At 34.1% G+C, this 17,094-nt stretch overlaps 1 protein-coding gene across 2 annotated transcripts in view; it reads right to left on the minus strand.

Annotated features, from left to right (window-relative positions):
* Positions 1–5,612: 5,612 nt before the first annotated feature.
* Positions 5,613–17,094, minus strand: part of LOC113511441 (neural/ectodermal development factor IMP-L2-like) — a 95,915-nt gene continuing 84,433 nt past the window's right edge. For both annotated transcript variants that reach the window (XM_052891874.1, XM_052891873.1), the window contains exons 2-7: positions 13,435–13,600; positions 11,357–11,523; positions 10,634–10,796; positions 8,636–8,844; positions 7,427–7,549; positions 5,613–6,696 (exon numbers count right to left, since the gene is read on the minus strand). In XM_052891874.1, coding sequence (XP_052747834.1) covers positions 6,688–6,696; positions 7,427–7,549; positions 8,636–8,844; positions 10,634–10,796; positions 11,357–11,523; positions 13,435–13,552 — 789 coding nt within the window. In that variant the 5' untranslated portion in view covers positions 13,553–13,600 and the 3' untranslated portion in view covers positions 5,613–6,687. The remainder of the gene's footprint in view (positions 6,697–7,426; positions 7,550–8,635; positions 8,845–10,633; positions 10,797–11,356; positions 11,524–13,434; positions 13,601–17,094) is intronic.

Genomic DNA, 17,094 nt, shown 5'->3' on the forward strand with positions numbered 1-17,094 from the left:
ATGAGATTTTTCAAATCGATTCATAAGTTATGGAGTTATGATGATAATAAGTATAAAAAAATTACAACCGAATTGAGAATCTCCCTATTTTCAAAGTCGGTTAAAAATAAACATTAAATGATAATATTCTTTTGATTGTATGCTTTTCGATAAAAATAAATAAATAAATCGGTTTATAAACGACGGAGTTATTAGTAAACAAACATAAGAAAAAAAAAAAGCTACCGAATTGGGAAATTCCTACTTTTTTGATGTTGGTTACAAAGATAAATTTTGTAAACCTAATAGGGATTACGGCGTACTTCGTGAACGTCCAAATTCTATAGGTACGAGCCCCATCACCTGTGCCGCTTGCATTCACCACGACTCCTCGTTTATGTACCTTGCAACATTTTGTGCACAATCGCGGAATTCACTGTAATGTTTGTCGCACGGTCGTGACAAATTTTAGCTCGCTTTTAGGACCTAGCTCGTATATATTTATTTATTTATTCATTAGTACATAATATGTGTACATGGCGGACTTAATGCTAAAAGCATTCTCTCCCAGTCAACCATAGGGAAGTGTCAGAATACTCGAATGCGGTACTAGTAATTATTGATATACATACATACTAAAATTACATATATAAACGAATAAATATATATGAATAACAAATATACTTACACATATATGACATATACTATATTATACATGAAATTGAGAATAATATAAAGCACTTACTGCTCGGATAAAGTAAAAAAGTGAGCGTGAACGTTTTTTTTTTAAAGACGGTTATTATCATGTAATATTTACTAATACTGGTGTGACGGGGGGAGAAGGGATTGTTAGTAATAGAGATTAGCAATCCCATTGCCAGCAATATACCCTATCAGGTCGACCTCCACGTGGTTCCCCCTGGAAACCATAGTGATTGATTCATTGTTGAATTCATCATGATGGACCAACTGACTTGCATTCGTTCTCACCTATCATCTTCCACTGGTGCCCCGCCGGTGTATACCAATAGCGCAGGCGAGGTTTCCATTCCATTATTACAATTAAAACAAATACTGTTAAGTCGGAAAGGTATATCTATGTATGTATGTATTACTATTATTATTTCAGCCCTTAACTGTCCACTGCTGGACATAGGCCTTTCCCAAACGGGAGTTTTGCTGTTAGTTGCCACGTTTTACAGGCGAGTTGGCAACTGCAGTTACTTTTAATGGGTGAATAGTAAGTGAGCATTCCCGTGTGGTCCCGGCATAGAATAGGCCACTTCTTCCTTTCCCGTGGGTGTCGTAAGAGGCGACTAAGGGAAGGCGAGGGATGGACAGCAGCGTCACTCTTAAAACATCTTCAAAGTCTAACTACCATTGCCATTTGGAACGTGCCCCCCCCTCCGGACACCATCGTGCTGAATTTCAGGTGTATTTTTTATTTGATGGGTGAAAATGGTATGATAACCCCGCCTGCGCTAACGGGATACGCTGGCGGAGCATTAGTGAAGGGTGATAGATAAGAATGAAAACGGACCAGTTAGACCATCATGATGAATACATCTGAAAGGGGGGAAAGGGATTGTTAGTAATGGAGACTGGAGAATCCCATTGCTAGCAATAAAAACGAAACAGGTCGACCTCCTCGCGGTTCCCCCTGGAAACTATCATGGTTAATTCCATATATATTTAATACTCAATATGGTCATACTCGAAAGTAATTACAAAGTGTGATACAAATGAATCGTAATGATTAATGATTTTAAATGTTTGAACTTTAACAACTAATTATAGGATATAATTGAAATATTAAACTATTTTGTAATTCCTAATCACGAATTTGGTCAATAACGAAAAATCTAGAACATTGCATTCGATTCAAAATAATAATAATAATACAGTAATGAGAATTATAATTGATTGTTTTATACAAATAAATGTGTTGTGTTTGCATGGCTGTGTTTCGGTTTGAAGGGTGATTATATGGGCAGTGAATTTACAGGGTACAGGGGAATTACACCTGAGTCCAAAGCATGGGGGGTGTCATTGGTGAAACAGTATACTCTGTTATGTCCATGGTACTGCTCATGTCTATAGGCGACGGTTACCACTTTCTATCAGGTGGGCTGTCAGCTTGTTTGTCATTCTAAGTTGTATAAAAAAATAAACTGAGATACATTGTGGCAAACCCTGTTATTTTCATTTAAAAAGTAAACTATTGAAATTAATTTAGAAAAATTTTTTAAGGAATTAATTTGTAAGTATTTCCTTTCAGATAAAAAAATAATAATTTTCATATTTGGAAAAGCATTTGGTTTAGAGCAGACAAAGTTATGTTTAAATTTTATAAAAATTGGTACAGTAGATGGATAGATCGATAGATACTATTTATTGTTTCCTCCAAAAGATTACAATAGTAAACTTATTATAAATATAAACAATTACAAGAAATAATCACAGTGAGAAAACAATGGGCGACCTTATCGCTAAGAGCGATCTCTTCCAGGCAACTTTTGGATGGAGAGGAGTAATTATAAACAATTTGATCGGAGGCACGATGAAAAATTCTTTTAATTCTAAATTTGGAGACGTGATACATATGTATTAACAGTAGTTTTAATTTAAAATTAATTATTAAGTAAAAATGACTGATTTTGTCACATTTTAAGGTGTTTTTTTTTTCGTAGATTACAATTTCTAATTACGTGTTATGCCCCTAGGTATTCGTAGCGTTGAAGACTAGGCGATTGGTATAATTACATGGCATTCATATTAGTTTTTCTCGTTAACACTGAAATTGTGGAATGGGCTTCCTACTGTGTCCTTCCCAGGAGATTACAGTATAGAATTCTTAGAAGTTAGTGTAATAATATCTCTGGTTAACAGGCGTCCCTTAGATTACCGCAAGGACTGTTACGTAATGATGTAAATAAACTTAAGCTAAGACAATTTGTTGCGATGGGCCAAATGACCTGCCTATCATCTCCCAATGGTGATCATAGATAAATCCGTTATCATTCATAAAAACAGTTTTGTTTATTTATTTATTCTTTATAGCACAATAAAACTTTGTACAAGTGGCGAGCTTAATGCCATATGGCATTCTCTACCAGCTAACCATTAGGTGAAAACAGAAAGCGTATGAAGGGCAGATGTGGTGAAAAATATGTGACATAATTATAGCAACATACTGAAATAATTATACATAATAATACATAAGAAATACACATATAATACATAAACTTTATACAATATAAATATTTATTTATTTATTTATTTATTCATTAGTACAAATATGTGTACATGGCGGACTTAATGCTAAAAGCATTCTCTCCCAGTCAACCATAGGGAAGTGTCAGAATATACATTCAATTCACTCATAATCGTATTTTCTGATATTGTTCACAACTTGGGTTACATGTTTGTTTTTATTATTTACTTAATTTTCTCGCACTGCATAACTATGTCAAAGTAAATGCTGTGAATACCTATAACAGGCGTGTGCATTAATATTGTATTATATTTAATGTTTGTTATACCTATATGTGAAAGACTGGTTTATGATAGGCAGAAACAGAGAGTTGTGGAGGAAGATGGAGGAGGCCTTCACCCAAAGAGGGGTCCATATCCAAGAATCAAAGAATTACACTAACAATTAGTTATTAAGAAAAATTATAAATAGATTAGATATTAACAATACTGTAAATATATTAGGAATATGGAAATAAATAAAAGGCTTTATTATTATTATTATACCTATATGTTATAATGCAATATGCTGTTGGTGTCTTTAAATAAATAAATAAATAAAATAAATATATACCAAAACAACGATAAGCTTTATGAGATATAGTAACTTGTAACTAGAGCTGGTAAAAACAGTTCTAATTTGTTACAAATTATTTGTATGAAATGTAATTCTATCTTTACGAACATACTATATTTATATGTATGGTTTCGTCATCACCATATAACCCGTAAATTGTCCACTGCTGAACATAGGCCTCCCCCAATGGGGGGAGGGGGGGTTGTCAGTAATTGCCATTAATTAAACAACCTACTAGACGACCTAAACGTTAAAATATAAATAAACTAGCGGCCCGTCCCGGCTTCGCACGGGTGGATATTTTTACAACATTTTAAAAAGTGGTTATTGTGACATAACGATAATAGTTGGACATATAGTATTGTGAAGTTTTTTGTAGTAATTGATATTTTCTTCAATATTGTAGAACATACTTTTGTTCTATCACCAATAGTTTCCGCAGCGCACGCGACGAAAGATATTTTATAGCATTTTTTTACACCTTGAGTTACGTTACTAATGTTTTAGTAAGGATCCCTAACCTTTTCTAGCAATAAATATAGCCTATGTTACTCAGGGTGAATTTAGCTTTCTAATGGTGAAAGAATTTTTGAAATCGGTATAGTAGTTTTTGAGTTTATTCATTACAAACATACACACACAAAAAAATCCTCTTTATAATATTAGTGTAGATGATAAATAAATAATTTAAGTATATACGTAGGGCAAAATGCTGGGTCATCTTATACGACATGACGATTTTTTAAAGAGCATAGTAGAAGGAAAAATAAAGGGCAAAAGAGGAAGAGGAAGACCGAGGAATAACTACATGGGACAGATAAAGGAAACACTAGGCGTCATGTCGTATAGGGAGGTCAAAGATATGGCCTGGGATAGAGCTGGCTGGAAGAGGATGCATGAATAAGTTGCACCGACAAGAGGAAACTGTTAAATGAGAACAAAAAAGGTATTGAAAACAAACAATTTCTTGTTTAAGAAACATTTTTAATATTTATTCCATATCTTTTGAATCACAGTTTACAATAGTAAAGTTACAATATTATTTGAACTTGATCACAATTATTATTATGTATTAAATAATACGTTATTATACCTTGTTACTTCGCAGTACTCGCAATAATTATAATTTAATATTTTAACAATAATAATAATAATAAAAAAAAACTATAAAAATAGGCAGACTCCATTTTGTTAAGGCATTACACACAAACATGCGGATCGCTGCCGTTTCATAATATATAAAACAGAAAATGTCGTTTATTATTTTATTTTATACAACTTAGAATGGCAAACAAGATGACGGCCCACCTGATGGAAAGTGGTAAATATCGCCTATAGACATGAGCAGTACCATGGACATAACAGAGTATACTGTTTCGCCCATGATACCCCCCATGCGTTGCCATTCCTGAGGACTCGGGTGTTATTGCTCTGTATCCTGTAAATTCACTGTCATACCCCACCGTTCAAACCGAAACACAGCCATGCAAACACAACTGCTTCACGGTTGAAACACGAATGGGACAGAGGTGTCCAAGCAAACGACTTTTGTACAAAGTCTCCCTCCCTCCGGTGACTGGTGAGATTTAAAACATTGACACATAACAATTTAAAAATATTTCTGGATTATAAGTTTTTACTAATACATAGGTATTAGGTATGGGTAATATGTACTAATTACGCCCTTTTCTGTCATATCTATTTACGAATATGTGCACTCTACACAATATATAATATATATATATATATATATATATATATATATATATATATATATATATATATATATATATATATATATATATATATATATATATATATATATATATTATCCACACCTAATATACATAAGTTGTTATACATATATATCATATATATGTTATGAAAAGGAATGAAACAAAATACACATATTTTTCGGTTCCTTCTGTTTCTACCACTTGAAAGATGTGGCGTAAATTTTTGCTTTGGTCATAGAATTCAACTCAATGTGATTACATACTCAAACTTAACTTATCTTTCATAAGTACTCATTTGTATAAATGATAAAATCTAATTACGAAAAACTGTAACAATTCTCTCAATACTAAATTTAGAGAACTATTTACGTCAAATCAAAATATGTATTTTTGAAATTGGCATATTCAAAAGTCGCTTTCAAAAATTTGCACTCGTAATCTATTGCGTGATTCTATTGCAGTTTTGAAATATTGTCATCGAGCGAGAAGAAAATACATTGTTTTGAAACTTTTATTTAAAATTAGACATATGACAATGTAACAATTAGAAATTGTTAGAGAATACATATATAATACATAAAATCACAGGTTAACACTATTAAAATATGAAAAATTATATTCCAATAATAAATTACCGCGTGTCTGAAAAGATATGCTATTTAAAAATACATTTAAAACGTATCTGTCAAATAAAACAGTACAATACTCTGTGGAGATAACTATTTTTTTTTTCTGCCTGCAGTTTACTGTTCATTTATCCCGATGTGGGCGCCACTGTGTCATAACATATTTATACTTTGTTTCTGCTTTAGTCTGTAGGCGGGAAAATAAAAAAAAAAACGATTCCCGCCTTTATGTTTTTTTTTTTAAAGTCACTCTTTGTTTTCACGTCTAAGTGCCACCTTCATACTGCTTTGCGTAAACATCCTTATCATATTAAATATTTTTAGAACAAGTATTCAAATATTATAAAATATAACACTTTTAAGTTCTTATGGTCGTGCGTTTGGTAACAGAAACGCAGCGTTTCCCGCGTGCGTGTGTAAGGCTCTTAACGTTTTTTTATCTTTAACTTAATTAATAACAGGAACATCCAGTTTAAGTATGCTTCACGCTTGTATGTGTGATTACTATAGACATGGGTTACCCCGCCTGTGGACAAGAATAATGCATAAATTAAAACAAATAACTTGTTCTACTGCTTATACAACGGATTGTGCTCAGAGAAATTGTTCAATATGATGCCCACGGCCATTTTTTACCATCGTACGGCTCGCCATCGACAGGGAGTTCAACCTCACACCCTACAGGACCAGGAAGAAGAAAGAAAGAAGGAGAAGGAAGGTTGCGGCGTACACTTAATTTGTGGCTGTAGCCCAATCATATATAAACCATGTATCTTCGTTGGAAAAGGCCTTTTATATCCTGAGGTGATAAAAAACAACGTTAGAATAAATATCTTAACCCTTCTTTGCATACTGGTGGAAATTTCCATCATAACATTGAATGCCCAAAAATTATATAAAAGAACAAGTTCACTTTAAGTTGATCGTGTCTGGATACCTTTTTAATGACCATTGCAGAAAAAAAACATAGCTGTCAAATTAATTTTTTTAACCATTTTTCCTTTAATTCTGAACATGAATTATACCACCTTGATTTATTACATCGATAAAAAAAAATCATGCAAAGAAGGGTTAAAATTCCTATCATTGATAGGAATTAGTAGCGAATTAAAAAAAAAGGGGCGAGCACGAGAGACCGTTGAATGGTAGAAGTTATGCTGCTTAAAAAAGCCTGTCTGTTAATAAGAATTATAACAGACGTAAAGTAAAAATTGTAATAACATGAAATAATGAGGTTGCAAAAGATTGCAGCTTACTTTAGCGGGATAGACGAATGTGTTGGCGTACTGGCTGCCGAACATGTTGGTCGCGTGGCACGTGAACTCCCCCATGTCGCTCCACCGCAGCGGCGAGATTATAAGCTCACCGGAGCGTAGCACCTGGAATTTAATTAGTTTATTTAATAAATTTGTCGATCTCCGTGCACCCGTGAAGTTGTCCGTGTGGTCCCGGCGTAAAATAGACTACCCTGTCCGGCAGTGGACGGTTTTTTTTAATGGATGATAATGGAATGGTAACCCCACCCGCGCTATCGGTATATACCGGCGGGGCACCAGTGAAGGATGATAGGTGAGGATGAAGCGGGTCAGTTCGCCCATCGTGACGAATTCAACAAGAATAAACAAGAAGAAACAAGTTTCCAGGGGGAACCGCGTGGAGGGCGACCTAATAGGGCATATTGCTAGCAATGGGGCTGTCAAACTCCGTTGCTGACAATTCCTTTCCCCCCGGCAGTGGACGGTTAACGGGTGAAATAATAATAAAAAAACCATAGTACCCCATATGCGTTTCCATTCCTGAGGACCATGGTGTTATGTCTCGATATTTATTTTTTTGTTTATTATTATATTTTATTATACACACTAATAATACATAAATAATATGACAGAGGTAATCAAATGTTTTTTTTTTACGAAGGGGCAAACGAGCATGCGGCTCACCTGATGGTAAGTGACTACCGCCGCCCATGGTCACCCACAACACTAGCAACATTGCAGGTGTGCTGCCGGCCTTTTAAAAAGGAATATGCTCTTTTCTTGAAGGTTATATTGTCGTATAAAGGCGAGCTTAACTCTAAGAGTTCTCCACCAGCAACACGCAAAGTGGAAGGGAGCATCAATGTCAGCGGGTAGAGCGGTGTACAATATTATTACAATTTACAAACAAAAAGAACAACTATATCTTGTAATTTAACTGCCATGTTTTATTGTTATGTTTTAATACGGCAATATAAGCACAGCTGCTACACGACAGAAACACGAGTGGGACGTATGTACCCAAAATGATGACATTTGCAGGCTCCCTTTGGTAAGTTTATTATTGTAATTTTATTCTAGATCTTTTGGAGAGAATAGTAAAGATATATAATTTTACTCATTTTCCATAATGTTTTCACAGAAGAAACTAACAACGCCCTCTGTTATCGAGTAGCGGCGGAAATTTCTAGGGTCTGTATTATATCTCACCTTCATTCTTGGATTATGCTTGGTGACAGTTCCACTGGTGCCATTGTTGTTCTTCCACGTCCACGTGATGGTCGGTCGAGGGTGACCCCTGACTCTGCAGGGCAGCATCACATTACTGCCTATGACGTCGATGTAGGCTTTGTACGACACCAATATCCGAGGCGCCAGTGGCAGTAGTTTGGAGCGCTCCGTCACCTCAGTGCTGCCATCTGTTGTTGGGAGGAAGAAACGAAGTTAGTTTATTTATTTACTAGTTCTTATATACGACTTCGTCTGTAGAGTACGTTAATTAACCGGGATAAATAAGGATCTATTTATTTCCCCATACCTAGTAGTACATATGTGTACAGCAAATTTTATAGAGAGTGGTCGAGCCGTTAAAGCTTTAAGAGGTCACAAATAATAAGTTTACTTATTTAAGTTTGCTTTAAAATACTAGCAATCCAACTTGGCTTCGAATAGGTAATCTCTTTAAATTTTTTTTTTAAATAAAGTCTATGTTACTCGCTGATAATGTAACTATTTTTTTTAAGTAAAATTATTTTTAGAATTATAATATTTTATTAATTTATCCATTACGAACAAAACAATATATATATTTCTCTCTTTATAATTTTAATTTAGATATAAAGTACAAAAAAGGAAAAGAAAAATTTCAATTGAATATAAGTTGCAAATATACATATTTGCTAACACATATTTGGCAGGCGTTCATTTAATTGCTACTGGCACATTGCATACGTTATTAAAAAAACAATTACATATGTTTTTTTAATAATGTATGAATTTACAAGTAATATTTGCATGTAATTTAGTTATTCAGTAAATTAATAATGTAGTTGTACGACCCCGAGTATTAAAAAACTAGTAATTTACAAAAATATTCATTTGTCAACACGAGTGAAACTCGTTTAAATCTTTTATATCCATGATTCGACTAGAGATGACGGGGTCGATTCTAACTTCCATGGTACACCATGGACGTTACGAGCACTATTCCTGAGAACTAAGATGTTACGCTTTCGTATCCTGTCATTTCATTGCCATATCCCATACATGCCATATCATAACATACTGTTCGTACAAACAGTGGCGACTCCGTAAAGGCAAATAAAGTGTAGGATCATCTCGTACTAGATGGAATGATGACCTCAAATGCATTGTAGGGAGTCAGCAGATGTATGTGGCTCAGAACCGTTTCTCATGGGGAGTCTATGGGGAAGCCTATGTTTAGCAGTGGACAAATAATGCCTGAGCTGATGATGATCAGCTCAGCTAATCTTTAAATATAAAAAGCAGGTATTTTATAATTGCAGACCGGTAACAAATTACGCAGAAATGCATTTTTAATATTTATTTTTTATAGAAAAATTAGAATTTTTATTATTTTTTTATTATTGTATTATTATAATGTATGATTTTTTTACCCACCAAAAATATGTATATACATTGTAAATAAATAAATATAATACCAGTGAGAGACTCTGTAAGAAAGTATGTATGGGTACCTTTGTCCCATTCGTATTTTAACTGTGTAGTAGTTGTGCTTTCATGGCTGTTCCCTTTCGAATGGTAAGATATGGCAATGAAATTACAGGACACACATGCCAAACACTATAGTTCTCAGGAATGGCTGTGTTTCGGTTTGAAGGGTGGGATATGACAGTGAATTTACAGGGTACAGAGGAATAACACCTGAGTCCTCAGGAATGGCAACGCATGGGGGGTATCATGGGCGAAACAGTATACTCTGTTATGTCCATGGTACTGCTCATACCTATAGGAGACGGTTGACGCTTGTCATCAGGTGGGCCGTCAGCTTCTTTGTCATTCTAAGTTGCACAAAAAATTCATAGCTTGAGGGGTGCCATGGGTTTTACAAAGTATTCCATGATGTCCATACTGCTGTCCAGTCTATAGGTGACGGTTACCACTTTCCATCACGTTGGTCATCAGCATATTTGCCAATTTAAGTAAGAAATTAAGATCATAGCTCACCCGTCCTGTAGACTGTGCATGAAGCCCTCTCAACCCTCATCCCAGCCTTCACAAGGCACGTGTACTGGTCCCGAGTGTCCGTCCTTGTAACCAGCAGCGTGGATACCACCCGGGCGAGGGATGTCGGATTTGTGTCTACCAGCTCATTAGACTCCATATCGTGCTGTAAAGAAGGTCACATATTGAACACATGCAACTAATATCGAGAGGGGGGATTGTTTTTTTTAATGGGTGATAATGGAATGGTAACCCCACCCGCGCTATTGGTATACACCGGCGGGGCTCCAGTGAAAGATGATAGGTGAGGATGAAGCAGGTCAATTAGCCCATCGTGACGAATTCAACGAGAATTGATCACGATGGTTTCCAGGTTGAACCACGTGGAGGTCGACCTGATAGGGTATATTGCTAGCAATGTCGAACTCCATTGCTAGCAATCTCTTTCCCCCCAGGGGAGGGATTGTTAGTAATGAGATTTAACAGCCCCGTTGCTAGCAATATACCTTATCAGGTTGACGTTACCACTTTCCATCAGGTAGGCTGTCAGCTTATTTGCCATTCTAAGTTGCATTAAAAACTGTGATATAAGATTTTCATGGGGCTCAGTAATGCGCGAGCGACACTTCTAGTATTGCAATCGTTCACGGGCTGCGGTGGTCACTCACCATCAGTCGGACCGTATGCTTGTCTGCCATTTTTATTGTATTGAAAAAATAAACCCACCTCGTAAACCGGCGCGTCGTTCTTGTACCACTGTATAGATGGCGCTGGCGTGCCGTAAGCTTCGCAAGTCAGTTCAACAGTCGTGCCAGGCGGATGAGGGTTGTGGAGTTTCGGTCGACGCGTAATGGCCAGCAGTTTCACCATTGTTGACTGTTTTGTTGCTACCACTGGAAATAGTTATATCAAATTTGTATGAATTAAAAAATTACTATAAATGGCCGTGTGGTCCCGGCACAGAAAAGGCTACCTCTCCCTTTCCCGTAGTGTCGTAAGCTGACTAAGGGAGGGCGAGGGATGAGCAGCAGCGTCCCTCTTAAAACATCTCCAAAACCTGACGTTGTCCATCCGCCTGTTTAGCGTGGCAACTACTTGCAACCCTGAAGGTATCATTTTAAATCTGACATGTCCATTAACTTGGATACGCTCTGGCAGAAATTGTTAACTACTTCAAAAATACATTTAAAATTTAAGATTTCATTTTTCTAATTGAACTGTCAAACCTTAAAATCGTTTAAATAAATATCTATTGTAGGTAGTTTATTACATTACATTTATTTTAACATCCATTGTATAAGTAGGTAGGTATTATATTTATTCATAGTATATGTATTTATGTAATATTTTATTATGTATCTTAATATTTTATTTAACTGTATATTTGTTTATGTACTCTAAATATTAATAGTTGTAGCACTTCAGCTGCCCGCTAACGACATGCTTCCTTACTGTACTGGGTTGACTGGAAGAGATCTCTGTCAGAGATAAGTCCACCCTTGCTCACAATATTTATAAATGCATTAACAATATAATTTACAAGTGCAATAAAGAATATAGAATATTAATTTTCATCGTGCCTTCAATCAAACTGTTTATAATTACTCTTCTCCATCCAACGGTGGTCTGGAAGAGATCGCTTTCACAAATTTTAGCGATAAGGTAAAATATCTCCAAAGCCTACGGTTGCCAATCAGCCTTCCGAGTGCTGCAACTACTGGCAAAACCTCCCAAGGGGCTTATGTTATGCAGTGGACAGTTAAAGGTTAAATAAGGAAATTAGGCAACTTTACATTACGTAGAAACACAAACAAAGTACACAGAGATACATACAATTGTACATTGTTGAATTATAACGATTTCAGTATAACAATTGTAGGTGCCTAATCTCTTAGATCAGATCACCATTTTGAATACGGGTCATACGCGATGTATGGAATTGTAAACACCTCCCAGAATGTTAACGACGCCTTATCGGTATTGTCCTGTTAAAGATTTAAATCTGAACTCACCGACATTTGTTCGATTAGCAATTCAAAATAGATGTCGCTGTTCACAATAATTTTATGATTTATGAATGGGACGCGGGGTCATTTGGGCATCTTATTTTCAGTGGATTTCAAGAAAGGAGACGATTTTCAATTCAGTTGTGTGCATTTTTTATGTTTGTTACTTCTGAACTCTGTTGTTTAAGTATGAATCTATTTGGATTTTTATTTAGTTGAAGGTAGTTGGATATATTTTGAAATCTGTCTTATAGCTATTTTTTTAAACAGATTCAGTAGTTTAGTTGTTAAATAAAAAAAAGGTAGTTCATAAACAATTTAATTAAGTTTTTTTTAGAGATAGAAAATGTATTAATGAATAAAGAGGGCATTGAACTATACTCAAAATATGATACTCTCATTATGGTGATGGAAAAAATAAAATTTTAATTTTTAACAAATTTGAACTGTGAACTTAAGTGACTTTCTATAGAAGGAACATTTTTATTCCTAGATTATGTATAGATGTAGTATTTTAAATCTTATCTACTAATGTAGGAAATTAGTAACTATACCATGTTTGTCCTGAAGGTGTAATTTAGAAATTGGTGTATTTAATACAACTTAGAATGACAAACAAGCTGACGGCCCACCTGATGGAAAATGGTAACCATCGCCTATAGACATGAGCAGTACCATGGACATAACAGAGTATACTGTTTCGCCCATGATACCCCCCATGCGTTGCCATTCCTGAGGACTCAGATGTTATTCCTCTGTACCCAGTATATGTATAGTGTATTATGTAAACCAACTTACCGTTTGATTCAATATTGTTATCGATGTGTGGTAACATTCTCAAGTGTTTGTTGACGTTTGCAGATCTACAGCCGCCCCCGAGTAACGCCGCGGCGACAACTAGTGTTATATAGTACATTCTAGACGATAGCTATTAATACTGAAGAGATTCTAATCACGGTATTATCTGAAAAAGAAGAAAATTGACATTAGTATATTTATCTTAGCGTCTTCATAGGCATACGGCCCACCTGATGGTAAGCGGTTACAGTAACCTATGAAAACTTGTAATGATGACTCTGAGGAAACCTCTTTATCCATTTTTTGAAGAATCCCATGCTGTAGTCTCTTGTAAAAACCTCGACAGAGAGCTCATTCCATAACCTGAGCGTTCGTGGGAGAAAATATCTCTGAAACAGCGCTGTACGCGACCATCTACCCTGTTTCCCAACCTTTTTTGTGCCATGCCCCACTTGAAAATTTCTAAAATTTGTATGCCCTCATACATAATTTTTCCCGACAAAGTTTACTCGACGACTCTAATCGCCCAGTTGATATTTTGGTAATGTCAAACGAAATTATACCTAATAAATATTTACAGCATTTTTTTATTTACCTTTTTGTTTAATTAGGCACTGATATCTACTCGTAGCATTGCTTTTAAATAGCCCGAAGCAAGAGGGTTAAAATCGTTTCGAGTCCATTTTTTAATTGCCCTCCTTTAACTATCACATTGACCCCTTGTGGGGCGTGGACCCTGTGTTGGGAAACACCGCTCTAAGGTGTATAATAAAATTGTAACTACTCTAAGATCTGTATATAGAAAATATATAAAATAAAAAAAATATATAAGAAAAATTATTATGTGTCCATATTAATTTTCCATAACACTAATAGATTCTTAAACACTATTTTTTTTTTAATTTTCCGCTTGTCTGTCTTTCTGTTCCGGTGTCATAGAAAAAGTAAATCAAATTGTATGAGGTTCACACAGTTGTGTTCCTGAAGGTGTAACTTCAAACTTGTTGTATTTTTGATAGATAGATAAACTTTTTATTCAAGCCATTTATGACACGTAAATTTACAAATAAGTTTATACAACCAAATTATTTACGTTTTTTTAAATAAAAAACAAAAGATAAAATAGGAAAATATGTTTTCGCCATGTGTGTCGCAGTGACCCAAATAGGCTACAGCTCAGTGATAGTTTTGCTTAAAAGTAAAGCACTGATTTTCAGCTACAGCCTGAAGTTAGGCTACACGGACGCGTGCAACAAACCCAGAGTGTAACCTATGTAGCCAATTTAACAGCCAAAGATATAATTGTATTATATAGATACATACTTACATAAATGATGCATAAATAATATATTTCATTAATTAATTAAACATACAATTGTTTGCCATTCTAAGTTGTATAAAAAAAATTGGATTTCCTACATCTGAAAATCAGTACAAATTACGTACGAAGTAGCGGGCAAAAAGATAGTTTGTAAAATAAAAAGTAAAATGAAAACTCTTTTAACTGAACCAGCAGTAGAGCTAAGGTTTCGGAGCGCGTACCGATTTCAATTATTCTTATTAGAATAGACTTCAGTCACGTGTCCCGTTCTATACTCGATACTGGTCACGATGTAAATCGTAATTTGTGGTTAATGTAATAAAAAAATAATTAACATTTTATTAAAATTAAAAATGTTAATATTAATGAAAAACTTTACAATTAACTTATCGAGGAAATGATTTTATTCATTTAAAGAATATTTATATGTAAAACTTTAACAACAAGTTCCGAATGAAATATTTGCACGCCGCATGGCTGACTGCAGAGAGTTTTTACTTTAACATTAAATACTTTTAATGTATTATTAACCTGTATTCGATCAAATAAAGTTATCGTTCATTTAATATTTTTTAAAGATATTTTTATTCCTCAATTATGTTTAAACAACTGGATCGATTTGAGTGAAATTTTGTATAGAGATAGACTATATACTAGAGCAACATACAGGATATCTGTTATCCAAATGCAACCAAGTAAAGCCATGAAAAACATCTAGTAACACCTTATGTTGACAGTATGATTCACCTTCTAACGATTTACTATAAAAACTATTGCCTTCTAAGAAGGCTAGCGGCGAAGAAAAAATTCAAAGAAGAAAGGTTAAAAAAAGTGAGATATGAAATAAAAGTTGCGTTTGTCACTGAAACTATTTTGAGACCGGTCAAGTGGAGGTTGGATATATATTTGAGAGGGTTTCGTATTAAATATAGTGTTATAGCCTTTTTAGAAGTCCTATAGCTTTTTTTTATTCCTTTTTAATTTAGTTATTTGTTATATATTGGATTCATTAGCATTTGCTATATGTGTACAATGTATTTTGGGTTGGCTGGAAGAGATCTCTAACAAAGATAAGTCCACTCTTGTTGAAAAGTTGTTAAATTAATCGATGTATTTTTTTTTATTATATATAACAATTTATTTATTTATTATTATTTCTCACCACAAACACTACTATACTACTATATTTTATATATACAAAAATCCAGTTGAATGGATAAGTAACTAGTCTTTTACGCTGCATCAGAATTCCTAGTCACATTGTAGTTTTATTTAACAAACACATCTAATAAAAGAATTAATTATTTGTATAGATTTTATCAGAAAATGATATGTATGTAATTATCTAAGAACTTTGTTTATTACAGTAAGTTATCTCATTATAATTTATAATTTTTTTTACATGTTCCCATTCACATAAAGCTTTAAATACATCAATAGAGCCTTCTAGAACATATAGCTTAATATGTCATATAAAAACTATAGAACTATACAAACTTTCTGTATTAATATAATATAAAGGAAGAATTTGACGGTTTGTAATGGATAAACTCAAAAACTCAATCGATTTAAAAACAAAAATCATCTATAAAAAGTTTTATAATCAACGAGTAATGTAGACTGAATCTTATTTCGAAAGTTCCATCCACTCGTGCGCAGTCGGGCCGAGTCGCTAGTATTTTATAAATAAATATCAAATAAATAGTATTAATATCAAATTAAATACATTAATCGAAATGAAATTGTATTTGAAATATTGTTTTTTTTTAAACAGAGTTGTTAATTTAATATTTAAGTATTTAAAATGTTGTATGCCTAATTGTGGCGAAATATGTGGACTTAATATTATTTTATCTATCTGTATATTTACCATATTTCTTGCCAATAAATATTCATTCATTCATTCATTCAATGAATAAAATAAATTTGCCCTAGTATATATCTAATGGGAATTGGTTTAGACAACTTTTTAACCGCGACTCCGTCTGCGTGATTAGTATAAAAATAGCCTATGCCCTTCTAAATTCCAAATACTGAGTCTATGTCAAATTTTACGACGATTAACTGAGACGTTAAAATGCCAAGATGTTACAAAGAAATTAACTCATTCGTATTTATATTTTTAAGGGTATATAATGACGGATATTAGTTAATTATATCTAAATAGTTTTTAACCACGACTTCGTCTGTGTGGAAATATCTATTCTTATTGAATGCGATGAAAAGTAGCTTTTATCCTTCTCTATCCCATGTAGTAGATACATGGGGTACAATTTCATAGTGATTTATGACGCTATAAGATAGTAACTTCAGCAGCCCGCTAACGAAATTCTTTCTTA

This window comes from Galleria mellonella, unplaced genomic scaffold (genome assembly GCF_026898425.1).
Source record: "Galleria mellonella isolate WM207_F2 unplaced genomic scaffold, CSIRO_AGI_GalMel_v1 utg146, whole genome shotgun sequence".
NCBI lineage: Eukaryota > Metazoa > Arthropoda > Insecta > Lepidoptera > Pyralidae > Galleria > Galleria mellonella.